General features: G+C 43.4%; 1 protein-coding gene across 5 annotated transcripts; it reads right to left on the reverse strand.

The window, feature by feature from the left end:
• Window positions 1-277: 277 nt before the first annotated feature.
• CGREF1 (cell growth regulator with EF-hand domain 1) lies at window positions 278-10577 on the reverse strand. Of its 5 annotated transcripts, none has more exons than XM_081943968.1 (7): window positions 10241-10576; window positions 9726-9782; window positions 9245-9412; window positions 9001-9072; window positions 8174-8244; window positions 3509-3637; window positions 278-1519 (listed from the first exon to the last, which is right to left on the reverse strand). In XM_081943968.1, the coding sequence occupies exons 3-7, from the start codon at window positions 9319-9321 to the stop codon at window positions 1167-1169; spliced, it is 702 nt and encodes a 233-aa protein (XP_081800094.1). In that variant the 5' UTR covers window positions 9322-9412; window positions 9726-9782; window positions 10241-10576; the 3' UTR covers window positions 278-1166. The 5 variants fall into 5 exon arrangements, with proteins under 5 accessions (XP_081800094.1, XP_081800091.1, XP_081800092.1 ...); XM_081943965.1 differs by having other exon boundaries at window positions 9956-10576; XM_081943966.1 differs by lacking the exon at window positions 9726-9782 and having other exon boundaries at window positions 10169-10577.
• Window positions 10578-14389: the final 3812 nt, after the last annotated feature.

Below are 14389 nucleotides of genomic sequence, written 5' to 3' on the forward strand. Positions count from 1 at the left end.
AATAAGCCCCCTGCCCCGATAATAAGGCCAAGGCCATGTTTCGGGGGTCAAAAGATCCTGTCTTATTTTTGGGGAAACACAGTAGTTGCCCAGTTGATTAGTCTGATGTGACAGTCCTTGAAGTTTTCCTCTTTGACAGATACTATGATTATCAGCTCCCCTACCCTGTAAGGGAAGTTCCTCCTTGTCTCTCTAAGCCGCTACATTCCTCCTTGCCTCTCTAAGCCGCTAAGATTCCTCTTCCTATATGGTCCAGAAGCATATTCAGTTTGAAGACTCAATTTGAAGATGATTTATTGACAGATTTGAAAAAAAGAGAAGTACAGGAGAAGCGTAAACATCTCTGGCTGTTTCCATAGGATTTGAGCCAGGAGGTTGGGTTTTGCTGTTGAGTTCTTTCGTGATTGGAATTTACCAATTTAACCTTGGAAATCATGGGTTGTGTCTAATATAAATGCCACGGCAAAAGATATACATGATGCCTTCTGCAGTGTTGGGTAGGCTTTTCCCCAAAGGAACCTGCTGAGTGAGTGACTAGAATGGTCATCTGAAATGCACAGATAAATCCTTGGCCCGACTGGGAAATTATAGTTGTAAGTTCTGGCCTGTCTCTGTGCAACAGCTCCTTACTTGAGGAAGGCAGAGCAAGGGACTCTAAATAGACCCTTTAGAACCGGAGCCTGCTCTGTGAAGAGAGAGACTTATTGAGGAAGACAACCTGCTGAGGCAGGCTTTTCAGTTTAGAGAAATCTTTCCTACTACGTAGCCTCACTTCCTGGAAAGGCTGTGGTCCTGGGTACTGGGGGAGGGAGAGAAGAGGTTTCCATGTCTGAATGATGCACTCAGGTGCGTTGAGGAGAAAGAGGAGCCACTGTGTTAGGAGAACTTTTTAGTGACTTGTTTCTCAAGTTTTAGATCTGGGGTACGTATCCCTTGAAAGTTGAAAAAGGGGTCTCTTTAGATAACAGGGTGCAGAGCTGACTGAATAGGGAATCCTATTCTGTTTTGCTTTGGCAAAGAGAAGACTTGGAAACCCAGAATAGTTTGCTCAGAAGGAAATGTTGGGAAAGGGGTGATTATCTGAATTCCATTTCTGAAATTGACCTGAAATTGGCCTCCAGTTCTCATTTCTTGGCTAATCACCTAAAGTATGCACAGGGTGTATTTCAATCTCCTGGAGCAGAAGGCATCTCTTTCCCTTGTTGATCTGGGTCTCCTGCTGTTTCCTGGCCGAGCTCTCCCCCATGCTTCTCCAGGCTCCACAATTGGTCATCCATCATGTCTTGTTCCTGAACTTCTGGTGGTGCAGGTGGGGAGTCTCCATTTCTTTGTTGGTCAGAGGGACTTGGGAAGCCATTCGGCTTAGGAAGTGCCCACAGGACCTGACCATCTTCTTCACTGACAGCAGTAAGGAAATTTGGTTTCTCTCCCTGCCGGGGAGGAAGAAACAACTCTAAAGGCTCCAATAGTCCATCCCAGTTGAAGTCCTGAGTCTCCAAGATACTGTCCACCATTGGCACTACCTGAAAGGAGAATGGCAGAGGGTCTCAAGAAAGCTTTCCAATTATCAACATAAATGTAAGATAAGGAATAATGTAACCCACCTCTTCTATAGACAAAAGAAAGATAAAGAAACTGAGCTGGATCAAGCCATGTCTACTTTAGCTTCCTTTTCCTACCATGGCCAACAAGATACTTTCTGAATAGAAACAGGCCTACACAATTTCCAGCTTATTATCTACTGAGAGAAAGAGAGCCAGTCTGGTATCGTGGTTAAAGCATCAGGCTAGAAATCTGATTTCTCGGGGACCTTGGGCCAGTGATTTTCACTCAGCCCTAGGAAGGAAGCAATGGCAAACCACTTCTGAAAAATCTTGCCAAGAAAACTACTGGGACTTGTCCAAGCAATCTCTGAGAATGAACACAAAAAAACCTACTGAATACAGGGATTCAGATAAGGCTCAACCAGACAAAGAGTGGGAACAGCTAGAGGCAACTCTCGTGTTGCTCAAGAGTTGGTAAAAATGTAGGGATTTCTGGTGAGGATCCATGGCGAACTAAAAGTGCGATGGCATTGCAATGGAGATAGGTTGCCAAGCAACAAATTCTGGCCAGTGAAGTCTCTTTGGATAAAGGAGAGATTGTACAATTGTTTACTTGTAATCCAGACAGTGGCTCCTTGTAAATAGAGTGTAGGAACTGACATTTTATGGTTGACTTATGACTTGAGTGCTTGTGAGTTGAGGGATTTCAATCAAACTCAAAGCTGTAATATAGCCTATGGACACAAAGTCCATCAAGTCTTATTTCTTAATAATTTTTGGAAACTGCTTAATTGCTTTTCAGCTATTAGGAGCCAATGGTTTGGCATGTTTTATAGCACCAGGTGAGTTTCCTTCAATCCTTCACAAAAATTTTAACTAAAAGCTTTAAAAAATGTGGAATAAACAGCAAAAGGGTGATTAGGACATGGTTTTTGGAAAAATCACAAATGGATTAAGAGTTCAGATAGTTTTGATATAAGATTTTAAAATTAATTATAATCTTTCTATTGGAAAATGCTATTATTTTGAATTCTAAATAACCCTTGATAGGATAGGACTTTGAAGATTGGACACTAGACCCAGAAAGAACTAAAGATTATAATTAAAGGAGAAGAATATTTACATTTGATGAGCTAATTTAGAATAGAGCAATACTTTGACACAAGACATACTGAGTGAATACTGGATCCAAAAGAGTATCTACCATTATAGACTGTCTTTTAAAGATGTTATTTAAGAGGAAGAAATTTTACCAGACAAGACCAAAACTGAAACTGATTTGAAAGTGGATTTGAAGATGAGAGGCTACAAAAATGATATGGAAAAAGATGCTGCACTGGAAATGCAGATGACACCAGCTGATACCTTAATGATTAAAAGGAATAAACAGATAACATAACCAAAAGTATGATTTGAATAACTTTGCTATGTTAGGTTTACAAGAAATTTATTAAAGTTTTGTGAGAAGTGACAAAACAAAATAATAAGAAATCAAGTTCTATGACATTATTTGAAGGGATTAAAGATTGTGACTGTTTAAAGTAAAAGGAAGGAACATAAAGTTGATTTATTTGATCAAAGTGAAAAACAGATAACCAAATAATAACTCCGGTAATACTTCTTGGATGTTTGTGGATCAGGAATGAATGATGAAGTTTTAAGGATTTGTATATACGTAGGTAAGAGATCAATATGGGAAGACACCATTTATTGCATCTTAAAAGAAGGTGATAACTTACTAAAACTGTTTATACTTGTTATGATGAAGCGGGAAGTCATTTGTTCATACAGCATTTTTTTTTCTCTTCTATATTCTTATGGTTTTAAATTTATTTCTATTTTGTTTCTTCTTTTTTTACACTTTCTTTTTTTTTTGTTTGCATTAGTTTTGTAGTTTAATAAAAATTATTGTTAAAAAAAAGAGTTGGTGCCAACCTCACCAGAGTCTGAGGAATAAAATGTACCTACCATGTCTGGTGCAGGCTGTCCTTTTGCCTGTTGGGAGACCAATTCACTCAGCAGTCTCATGAATTCCAGACCATCCAAATGCCCACTTTTGTCATAGTCATGAAGAGCAAAGAGAAGCAAGAGCGCTAGAAAGAATCGGAATGGAGAAGGAATGCATAGTGAACCAAAAAATAGCAGAGGCCAACACTGCTCCTAGAGGGAGCTACTGATGGGAGCTATTCTCCATTGTATCGGAGTGCAGGATGTAGAACAATGTATTTAAGCTAAAGCATAGCAGATGTCAATCTTCACAGCAGACCAGACTAGAAAACTAAAGGCTTATAGTACAGGTAGTGCTTGACTTACAACTTTTTGTCTAGGGACCAGTCAAAGTTACGAAGGCACTGAAAAAAAAGTGACTCACAACCGTTTCTTGTAGTTAATAATTGTCATACAACTGTCATAGCATCCCCATGGACGTTTGATCAAAATTTGGGCAATTGGCAACTGGCATGTATTTACGATGGCTGCGTATGACCCTGGGATCATATGATCATCTTTTGTGGCCTTCCCAGCCAGCTTCCAACAACCAAGTCAATGTGAAGAAGTGGATTCATTCATTGATTTCATGTTTCACGTAACAATTGCAGTGATTTGCTTAACAGTAGCAAAGAGGTTGTAAAATCCAGCACAACTCCACAACTGCCTTACTGGAAATTCTGGTCCCAATTGTGGTCCTAAGTCAAGAACTATCTATAACACAATCTTGCAAACCTCAAAGTGCCCCTCCGACCCTGCCATTATTTATAAGAGAACTAAGAGAAGCAACTTAGAACCGAGGAGAAATTTCTTGACAGTTAGAACAATTAATCAGTAGGACAACTTTCCTCCAGAAGTTGTGAATGCTTCAACACTGGACGTTTTTAATATATTGGATAACCAGTTGTCTGAAGTGGTGTAGGGTTTCCTGTCTAAGCATGGGGTTGGACTAGAAGACCTCCAAGGTCCCTTCCAACTCCTATTCTATTCTATCTATTCTATGAAGGGTCAATTCTGAGACGTTTTCTCAGATTACATTTCTTCTTTGGATTCAGATTCTTTTATCTGTGGTTGTGGCTCTTCCCCCTGTACCTCAAGGGCATTCTCACAGCCCATTACAGCAGACTCCCAATGAATGTCCACAAGAGCTTCTTAATATTGTAATAAGAGCATCTTGACAGTGGATCCAATTCAATAGAGGTGTGAGGGGACTCTTCCGTGAGATTGGACAGTCATCTGTTAAGAATGCTTTCATTTGGATTCCTGCATGGAGCAAGGGGTTTTGATTCTAGGACCTCAGAGACACTTCCAGTTCAATGAATCTATGAATACTGATGTTTTTTTCCTAAACAATATTCCCACTAAGCCCCACTTTTCTTGATCACTGGGAGGTGGAGTGGCTAAAGAATCTATAGTTTCCTCTCCCACAGTGCAATCCCAGATTCTCTTGAGTAGTTTGAAGACCATTCCTATTTTGAGGAGTTTAGCAACATATTTTGATTTCTCCTTCATATTAAGAAAAATCTAGAAGTGTAGAGCTAATTCTGAGCTAAGCTGGCAAAGCATTCCTGGTCTGCTCTCGAGTTGCTATAGGAAAGGGGGGGATGGAAAGCCGATGAAACAGCATGGCAGCAAAAGACAGATGCCATTGCAGACTTATCTCTCTCAAGGCTGTATCCCAGAGTTATTTATATCTGCCAGGGGGGAGTGATCTCTACAACCCAGGAAATTGCCACGTTGGCGAATGTGATTGATGACATACCCTGGGGGGAGGGGGGAAACAGGGTCATGATTGGGGCCGTAAATTACATGGGGTCAGAGCTGGCTTCACTTGGGAACGGCTGACATGAAGCTCCTAATAAATAACTGGATTTCTTTTGAAGCCTGGCTTGAGGCTCATGATTTAATTAGGGCATCCGTCGGAACCCTGACACTGGTTGTTTTTCACTCTTGCTTGCTGAATCAAAGAGAGAATCTTCACATAGCTGCAAAACTGTGAAAATCTCAGAATTTCAGTTCCCGTCCCAGAGTCATGTGCCATCCACAGCCAAGGTCAGGTCTTGTAGTTTCATGACCACAGCATACCAGGTATTAATTGAAACCTTGGGGTTGCTGTTATTCATTGGGAGCTTCTGCAAGAAGCTAGCATTGGGTACCGTAGAAACTAGCAGCCCTCACGGTATCTCTGCTGTTCTTATTAAGGAGCTCCTGATAGTTGTTTTTTTAAAAAAAATGTGGTTAGGTTTGTAAGAGATCTGGTTTCATCTTCCTTGGTATGTATGCTTTTTATATTATGCCTTTAAGTCTGTTGCTTGAGCTAAATGAAGCTTAAAGGTAAAGGTTCCCCTCGCACATATGTGCTAGTCGTTCCCGACTCTAGGGGGTGGTGTTCATCTCCGTTTCAAAGCTGAAGAGCCAGTGCTGTCCGAAGACATCTCTGTGGTCATGTGGCCGGCATGACTAGACGCCAAAGGCGCACGGAACACTGTTACCTTCCCACCAAAGGTGGTACCTATTTTTCTACTTGCATTTTTACGTGCTTTCGAACTGCTAGGTTGGCAGAAGCTGGGACAAGTAATGGGAGCTCACTCTGTTACGCAGCACTAGGGATTTGAACTGCTGAATTGCCGACCTTTCTGATCGACAAGCTCAGCGTCTTAGCCATTGAGCCACCACGTCCCTAATGAAACGTAAAACCCCTTTATTTACTGGTGTCCTTATTGTCTCTGGATCCTAAAAACCAATTGCCTGGGAGCCAATCACTGCTCTGACACCTGCTGGTCCAGGCTTGGCTCATTTCCTGTTGATATCTGCTAGGGCTTTAAAAAAAACAATAAAGGTTTAAGTTTACTAACATTTTCAGGTTCTTATACTCCAACTATGAGGTTTAAAAGCATTTTCTGATGCTAAGCAAAGTTGGGCTTGGTGGTTCGTGAGTGGGAATTTATGCCTGGAAATATTCCATGCCTGTCTGTCTACTGCTTAATTGGCATAACAGGAGCAAGGCAGGCTGTAAACATCACAAGCATCAATTTCCAAATTTAGCATAACAGAATGAATCTATCCTGAAAGGCAGCAGTTATACCCATATCAGCACCAACAACAGAAACAAACCTATAATCCATTACAAGAGCATTTCATTTTGTTCATGTCCAGGAACATCTCTGATTGATGGAGAGGAAACTATGTGTCTCTGCATTGGGTTTGCTGAATTCCAGTGATCCTGAGCGTTCTCTGCCACATAAAATCTGTGCCTAGCATAATTTGCTTCATGTCTAACATGCATTAGCCATTGATACACTTCCAAAGAGAGCTAGATGGGGGCAACTCGTATTCTGGTTCTATTTGGGAGAACAAGCCTACGAAAGAGAGCTCTCAAATCCCTGAACTGTCTCCAGTACACTGCAAATCATGTAAAGGAGACCCCCAAAACAAAACTGGATTGTTTTTCTTCTTTTCTTGGTGGGAACAGAGGAAAGGGAAACCATCCAGCACAACCTCAGCCATCTAACCGTACGGGGCAAGCTGGGGATTTATGTTACTTAGGCTCCAGTTTTACTACATAATAATAGACTTTGCATGAGTGGTGTCAGACTGACTGCCAGATTAAAAAGTGAAAGCAAAATATGAGAGAGGCCACGTTGAATCAGATAACATCTCGAAGTATTGCATAAGAAACCACCACCTTTTACTTGTCTGACAGAGCCAGGCTTGCTGTGATCAAAAAGGTAATTTTTAGAGGGAAATGGTGATCGATTATCCTTTGCTTTTTAATGAAACTTGAGGGGTTAACTTCAAAGAAGGTGGAAAAATAACTACTGGCTCAAAATCAAAGTTCTGCCTTCCAGCAGAATAATTTGAAGGAGACAAATAGATAAGAGAAGCTGCACCTTTTCTGCAGCCCAGCCGTCTGCTTTCAAAAGATGTTTTCTCTTTGGTGAAAGATATCCAGGCAGCTTATATAATTTGTTTTGCTTTCTTTATTTGCTCCAACAATCTTTCTCTCAATCTGTAAAATTAGCTGTGGTGGTAGACTCAAAACTTATGTTGTTTTTGTTATGTGCTGTTGCTTTCTCAAATAATCCTTTATACGTTGTTTGTTGGAACATCTTTTCCAACTTCAAAAGGACTATAGCACTACGGCAGGGGTCAGCAACCCACAGCTCTGGAGCCTCATGTGGCTTTCATCCCTCTGCTGCGCTTCCCTGTCACTGGTCGGATCCACAATTGATAGGGCTTTCCGTTAGGACAGGTAGAAGAAAAAGGATGCTGCACTAGGAGGAGACTCTATGGTGGGGGGAACCAACTTCAGGTCAGCAGAGGAAAAAGGACATCATACAATACAATACAATAGCAAAGTTGAAAGGGACCTTGGAGGTCTTCTAGTCCAACCTCCTGCCTAGGAAGGAAACCATGCTAGGATGTGGGAACCGGACTTCTATTCGGCTCCAGAATTGAATGGGGGACTTCCAGTTAGGACCTTTGTGGCTCTTTTGAGTGTTTAAGATTGCCGCCCCTCTGCACTAGGGGAACTTTTGCATTGCTAGCATTGTAACCCCTATTTTTAAATGTGTGCTTAAAACTAGTCTCTTGTTTCCTAGAGCGAGGAGCCATCAACATGCATTATGTAGTAAAGTTCTTACCCTGTTCCCTTGTCATGGTAGCAGTATCCCCATTCAACTGCCCAATTTTCTCCAGATAGTCTTGGAGCACCCTGGAACAGACAAGCTATCATCCGTTATGTTGCCATGATGGAACAAACCACAGCACGGAAACATTGATCGACTTGCAGGACAAGATAGCAACCACTGCAACAGAGAATACTGTAGCTCTCAGAATCAGTGGGTAGGAAGATGGGCAGTCAAAGCCATGATTAGGGCCTCCAATCCTTTTTCTTGGACACCTGCCCAGTCTCAATGGTGCAGAGAGGACACTCTTCAAAGGTTTAGATAAGTTTTTAATCCCTGAGTTCAGCCAACATACTAAATCCTAAATCTGAAGGAACAAAATGCAGTTGCTGTGTTCATACCCCATGCTATGCTCAAATAAATAAATGATGTGTTCCTACCTAATACCTAAGGTAATAGTTGGGGCTCCACAACTTGCTAAACTATAAGTTCCCAAGCTCCCATTTTAGCCTAGGCTAGTAAGTAGTTTAAATCCAGCTAGTATATGCCTGGTAGATTATGAACATTAACATGTTGGTAGGCTATGGCCAAGGCCAACCAGATCTAAAAAGTCCCCAAGTCCAGCTGCAATACACAGATTACTTGATGTAGAGATGGAATCTTTCCCTATCATTTTAGAGATAACATGGAAAAGGAATGTCCTGGGATGGAAAGGGAAAGGGACAGAAAGACAATTAGCCAACCATTTTCCAAATTTTGCATCGCTTGGATCTCAGTCTGTCATATGTAGCAAAAGGGCTGAATTTTGGGAGAGGCACACCTGTTAGATGACATATACTTACTTTAGAGAAACTTGGCTTGGGTGCAGAGGATTCAGGATGGGTTGATCCATGGAATCGTTGGGGATCTCAGGCCTAGAAGACATAGTGGAGGGTGAGGGGGGCAGATACAAAGATGTCTAATCACCTCTGCTGAACGGAAAATGGATTGTAGACCCATTTTCAGCTCTGGGGGCTCCTTTAGGAGACAATTTCCCGTCCACCTCTGTGTTCACCAAAACCCTCATCCCTTACAACTTGGTGGTACCTGCCACTGCTATTCTTTGGTGCTGCCCATTTGGCCGGCACAAGGAAGAACCAAACTGCTAGAAATAGCCCCTTCATTCTTGTCCTGGTGGGCAGGGACGAGACACTTCAGTTCACGTTCTGCAGGACGCAGGAGGTAGAAATATCTCTCTGGAATGGAGACGTCTCCCTGCAATGATGAGAGAGATGTCTATGGCCCCTCATGAACACTGAGGTTCCTGTTGCACACTGTGGGCTCACAACAACAAAGTTTCCAGCCACAGAAGACAGACAGTATCATAAACCCGTCCATCTGGAAGAAAAGTTGGTCTGATCCAATTTGCCACCAAGTGCAGCTATGCTACCTTTAAGAACAGTCAGCCCATAATTCACATCCTCAGTACCTTTTACTAAGCTGAATCAAGCAGGGAAGCAATGTTTCATTCTCCCTTCCCACACATTCCAGGTTACCTCACCCCTTTCATGCTGCTCCCACACATTACCTGTCAGAAGATGGGGTGCAGCGGTATCACGGATTCTAGCACCACATTCAGCTGCAGCTAAGGGGAAATACATTTCTCAGTGTGTCCGCTCTCCCGTCATTCATTGCAAATAGAAAACTAAGCCACTACTAGAGAGAGAGATTGCAGCAGAGCCCTTCAGTTACTCAATTAGTTTCCCCACATTTTGCTTTAAAGTAGATAGAAGCGGTTTAAAAAAAAGCATGTCTGACCTGCAGGTGGACGTGGCAACAGTCTTCCCTATCTTTTCCCACTGCTAGTGCTCCAGCTGCAGGGAACGCAGCCAGCGTGGGTGGGTGGGGGACCTAGTGCCCAACAGCTCTTGCCTCCACTCCTGCCCTCAAGGACTTCGGGCCGGAGAGCCCGGGGATGCCATCCTCCCTCCCCCTGTCCGTTGCACACCCATTCTGCAGGGCAGCCCTCACCCTCTGCGGGGCAGGGCGTGGCGCAGCAGCTGGGAGCAGCGCCGTGGAGCATGGATCTCCTCCCCCAGTTACCAAATTCCAGGCAGCGCGGATCCGCGTGGGGGGTTTGGGCGAGGTGAGGAGGGGGAGGCGTAGAGGGAGGCCTTCTCTTTCTTCTCCTGGCGCAGTCGCTTCGCGGCGCCGGTTGGTGCCCATCGGCCGCAGTCTCGGGGCCACGTGGCGGAAAGGCGGGTGCTGGCTGACACGTTCATTCCCGCCTCTCTCCCCCTGCCGAGTTCCACTGTTCCTCTAGGGCAGCTTTGCTTTGTTGCTCCCCGCCGCGCTCTTTGCACGCCGGTCCCTGGGGAGGATCTAGAAAGCGCTGGGAATCTCAAAGGGAATCGCTCTTCCCAAAGGGCCTCCGGAAGGATCTCGTCGGGTTTCCTGGATGGGGGAAAGGAGAGAACATGCGGGGAGCGTCTTTTCCCCCAGTTCCCCAGAGCTCCTGAGATCATCACTCCGGGGTATGCCTGCCCTACAGAAGGAGCGCTGATAAAATCCCCTTTTGCAGGTCCTCCCCCACATAAGACTCCATCCTCTGCTTTTGAACTCAAGGAGCCACGGGTGGGTGGGTGAAATTAACAAAGGAAGTTTCATTTTTGAGCAATAGTGCTGTTAGGGCTGGAGGGCTCATGTTCAGAATCCCCCCACATACCTATCCTATGCCATATCCACATCCTTTACAAAATTTGTAAAGGAATGTAATGCAAGCCTAAGCTATATAGATAGATATAGGAGAGAGAGATTGAATTATATACTGTATATCTTCACTTTGGGAAGAGCGATTCCCTTTGGGATGAAACACAGACACTCACAAAAGCTACAAGTGGCATAAAGAGCCATGGAAAGATACAGTACTTGCTCAGCATTAGAAAGGCCTGGGCATGGATTAAAGAAGAAACAAAAGTATAGGATATCATCAAGGAAGTAAAAGAATTGAAAGCAAAATGGGCTGGACACATAGCAAGAAGAACTGATGGCAGGTGGACCAAGGCAGTCATAGAATGGATCCCACGTGATAAAAAGCCTTCACGAAAGAGACCTAAAACAAGATAGATTGACAACATCAGCAAGTACTGAGGGCCCAATTGGCAAAAGAAAGCTCAGGACCGTATTGGTTGGAAACAGGCGGAAGAGGCCATCGTGCAGTGGATAGACGGTGGTGGTGGTGGTGATGAAGATGATAATTTTTTATTATCAGTGCAGAACATACGTACAATGAGATTGGTTGAGCTCCCTCAGTGCATCCGTCCCAACACAATACAACTCACAGTGAAGACATAAAGAAAGAAAGAAAATATCTAACCCAATAAATCATATTAACAAACACCTAGTCCCATTACACCAATGTGAACATGTTACATGTTGCGCTGGCCCTACATGTCCATCGTACTACTTAGTTATGATGTTATTTTGCATTCAGGAGGACGATGATGATGATGATGATGATGATGATGATGATGATGATGATATACACTATATATGTAGTGTATAGTTCAATCTCCCTATATATATTAAACAATACATTACATTCCTTTACAAATATATGGATGTAGATAAATTTGTAAAGGGATATAATGCAAATCTAAGCTATAGTTCACTATCATCTATCTCATCTATCCATCTATCTAACTATGTATCATCCATCTAACTAAAGCTTAGGTTTTACATTCCTTTACAAACTTTTAAGGGTTTGAAAGAAAAAATGGGGAGGAAGTGATCCTGCAACTATGCCATCCAGTAATGTAAGAAGAGAGCATGTTACTCATGCTTTGTCCCTTATAAAACTATGACCATCACCCTGTTGCCCCTTCCCAGAGGTCCTCTTATTTGCAACAATTGAGCAAGCCAACAGCTATCTGGCAGTTCAGATTCAATAAAAGAATATCTGCCTACTTCAAATAATTCCTGGTGATTTCATGGACCATCTACAAGGTTTTCTTGGCAATACTATAAAGTGGTTCGTCATTGCTTTTCCCTCCCTTCCCAATTAGCCTATAACTCTGAGATTTCTTTCTTCTGTTAAAAGGCCATCTCATCCAATAAGATGACCCTATGTTTATGACATGCTGCCATCTAGTGATAGTGTGGTAGTATTCATTAATTCTTTACTCCTAGAAACACAGTTGGCCAGATATAAATAACAGAATATTAAAATATTTTAAATTTAAATAACGATTGGAGTTTTAATTTTTACAGCTATGCTCGAATAGTAAAACATATGTAGTGGCATTTTCCAATTCTATTCTCATTTATTTTATTTTGTTGAAAAGAAATCCTGTTCAGTCATTTAAATCTAAATGAATCTATATAAAGTGGGCAATAAAATGATTCGATGGCACATAATCAGTAATAAATAAGCATATTTTGGCAGATGGTGAAACATTAGCTACCGTGTTTCCCCGAAAATACAACCAACCCAGAAAACAAAACCTAGCATGATTTTCACGTCTGCGCCTAAAATAAGCTCCACCCCCAAAATAAGGCCTCGTTAAGCCCCGCCAGTGACGTGCGGTGAGGTTTATGGCTGGTGAGACTGGTGATGTCATCAGCGCGAGCCACGGTCCCCTTCATGTTGACTCAGGAAGGTGGGGAATGGGACCACGTGTTCAGGAGGCTGAAGGTGCCTCAGCCTCCTGCACACGTGGTCCCATTCCCCTCCTTCCTGACTCCTGAGTCAACATGAAGGGGACCACGGAGCGCGCTCCACTGGACCGCGGCTCACGCTCCGCGGTCCCCTTCATGTTGACTCAGGAAGGCGGGGAATGGGACTACATGTGCAGGAGGGAGGCTGAGGCTAGAGGAGCCTCCTGCACACGTGGTCCCATTCCCGGACCATGTGTGCAGAAGGCTCCTCGGCGCCTTTTCCCTTTTTCCTTTTTTTTTTAAATTTCATGATGAGAGCGGTGAGGCTCTGCCCCCCCTGCCTCCCCTGACCGCACATCCCTGAGCCCCGCCTACCTTCTGGCTGTACGAGGTGGGGCGAGGCGCAGGTGTAAAAATCAAGCTAGGGTGGGGGGGGTGGAGGTGCCCCATGCATCCCGCACCCGCTTACGTTGTCGCGCTGGTGAAGCTTCTTGCGGCAGAAAGCCGGGAGGCTCATCTCACCAGGGGAGCCACTCGTGGCAGAACACCACACGGCTCATTGTGCCAGTGGAGCTGCTCGCGGCAAAACGCTGCAAGGCTCGAACTCGCCAAGGGAGCTGTTTGCGGCAGAATGCTGCCAGGCTCATCTCACTGGGGCAGGTGTTTATGTCAGAACACACACTGCATTTTGCGAGTGGTTCCACCGGCAAGACGAGCCTCACAGCAAGCTTCGCAGAGTTCTGCTGCAAGCGGATCCACCGGCGAGACGAGCCTCGTGGCATTCTGCAAGGGGCTCCACCAGTGAGACTAGGTAAGTGGGTGGGTGGGGCACCTCTACCTCCAAAATAAGACATCCCCGAAAATAAGCCCAAGTGCTTATTTGGTGGCCCAAAGGAAAATAAGACTGGGTCTTATTTTCAGGAGAACACGGTATCTACATTTAGGAAGCTTCATGACAAAATGATTTGCTGAATAAATTCCAAGATTGGGTTTCATTCCCAATGTGAATGAAATCCAATGTGAAATGCAATTATCCAAGGCAATTAATTATTTTCTGGCTGATTAATTTAAAAAATATCTGTTTAGAAACGTTAGAAAGGAAAAAACTGCTTTATGGTAGATGATTAAGGCAGAATTTTTCACTGAACTTACAGAATTGGCTGACACTTCTCTCACAATATAGCTATCAAAGCTTCAATGTTCCACTAGGGTGTTTTTTATTGCTGTATGGTTCTGGAAATTGTTGACAATCACGTTCAAATTAAGCTATTTATTTGATTGTGGTGAACTGAATAACCCACATTTATTTGGGTTTATAAACTACAATAACTGTTTGCTTCAATACACCAATCCACCAAGTTAGAAACAAAAAACCTCACATTTTGGCTGAACCCAGCCAGTGTGTGAGTAACAGTTAAGAGGCAGAATTCTGAATCTGTCTTGGCTAAGGAGCTTGAAGTATGTCATTCTCGTGGCTGAGTTTGCCCAGCTTGCTTAATTAGGTGCATTTTCATAAGATACCACGCTTGATTAGTTTAAACCTTAATTAATTTTTGTACGTACATGACTGCAAGCTTTGCGAACCCAACACATTTA

Source organism: Natrix helvetica (assembly GCF_964273705.1).
Source record: "Natrix helvetica genome assembly, chromosome: 2".
In the NCBI taxonomy this organism is placed as follows: Eukaryota; Metazoa; Chordata; class Lepidosauria; order Squamata; family Natricidae; genus Natrix; species Natrix helvetica.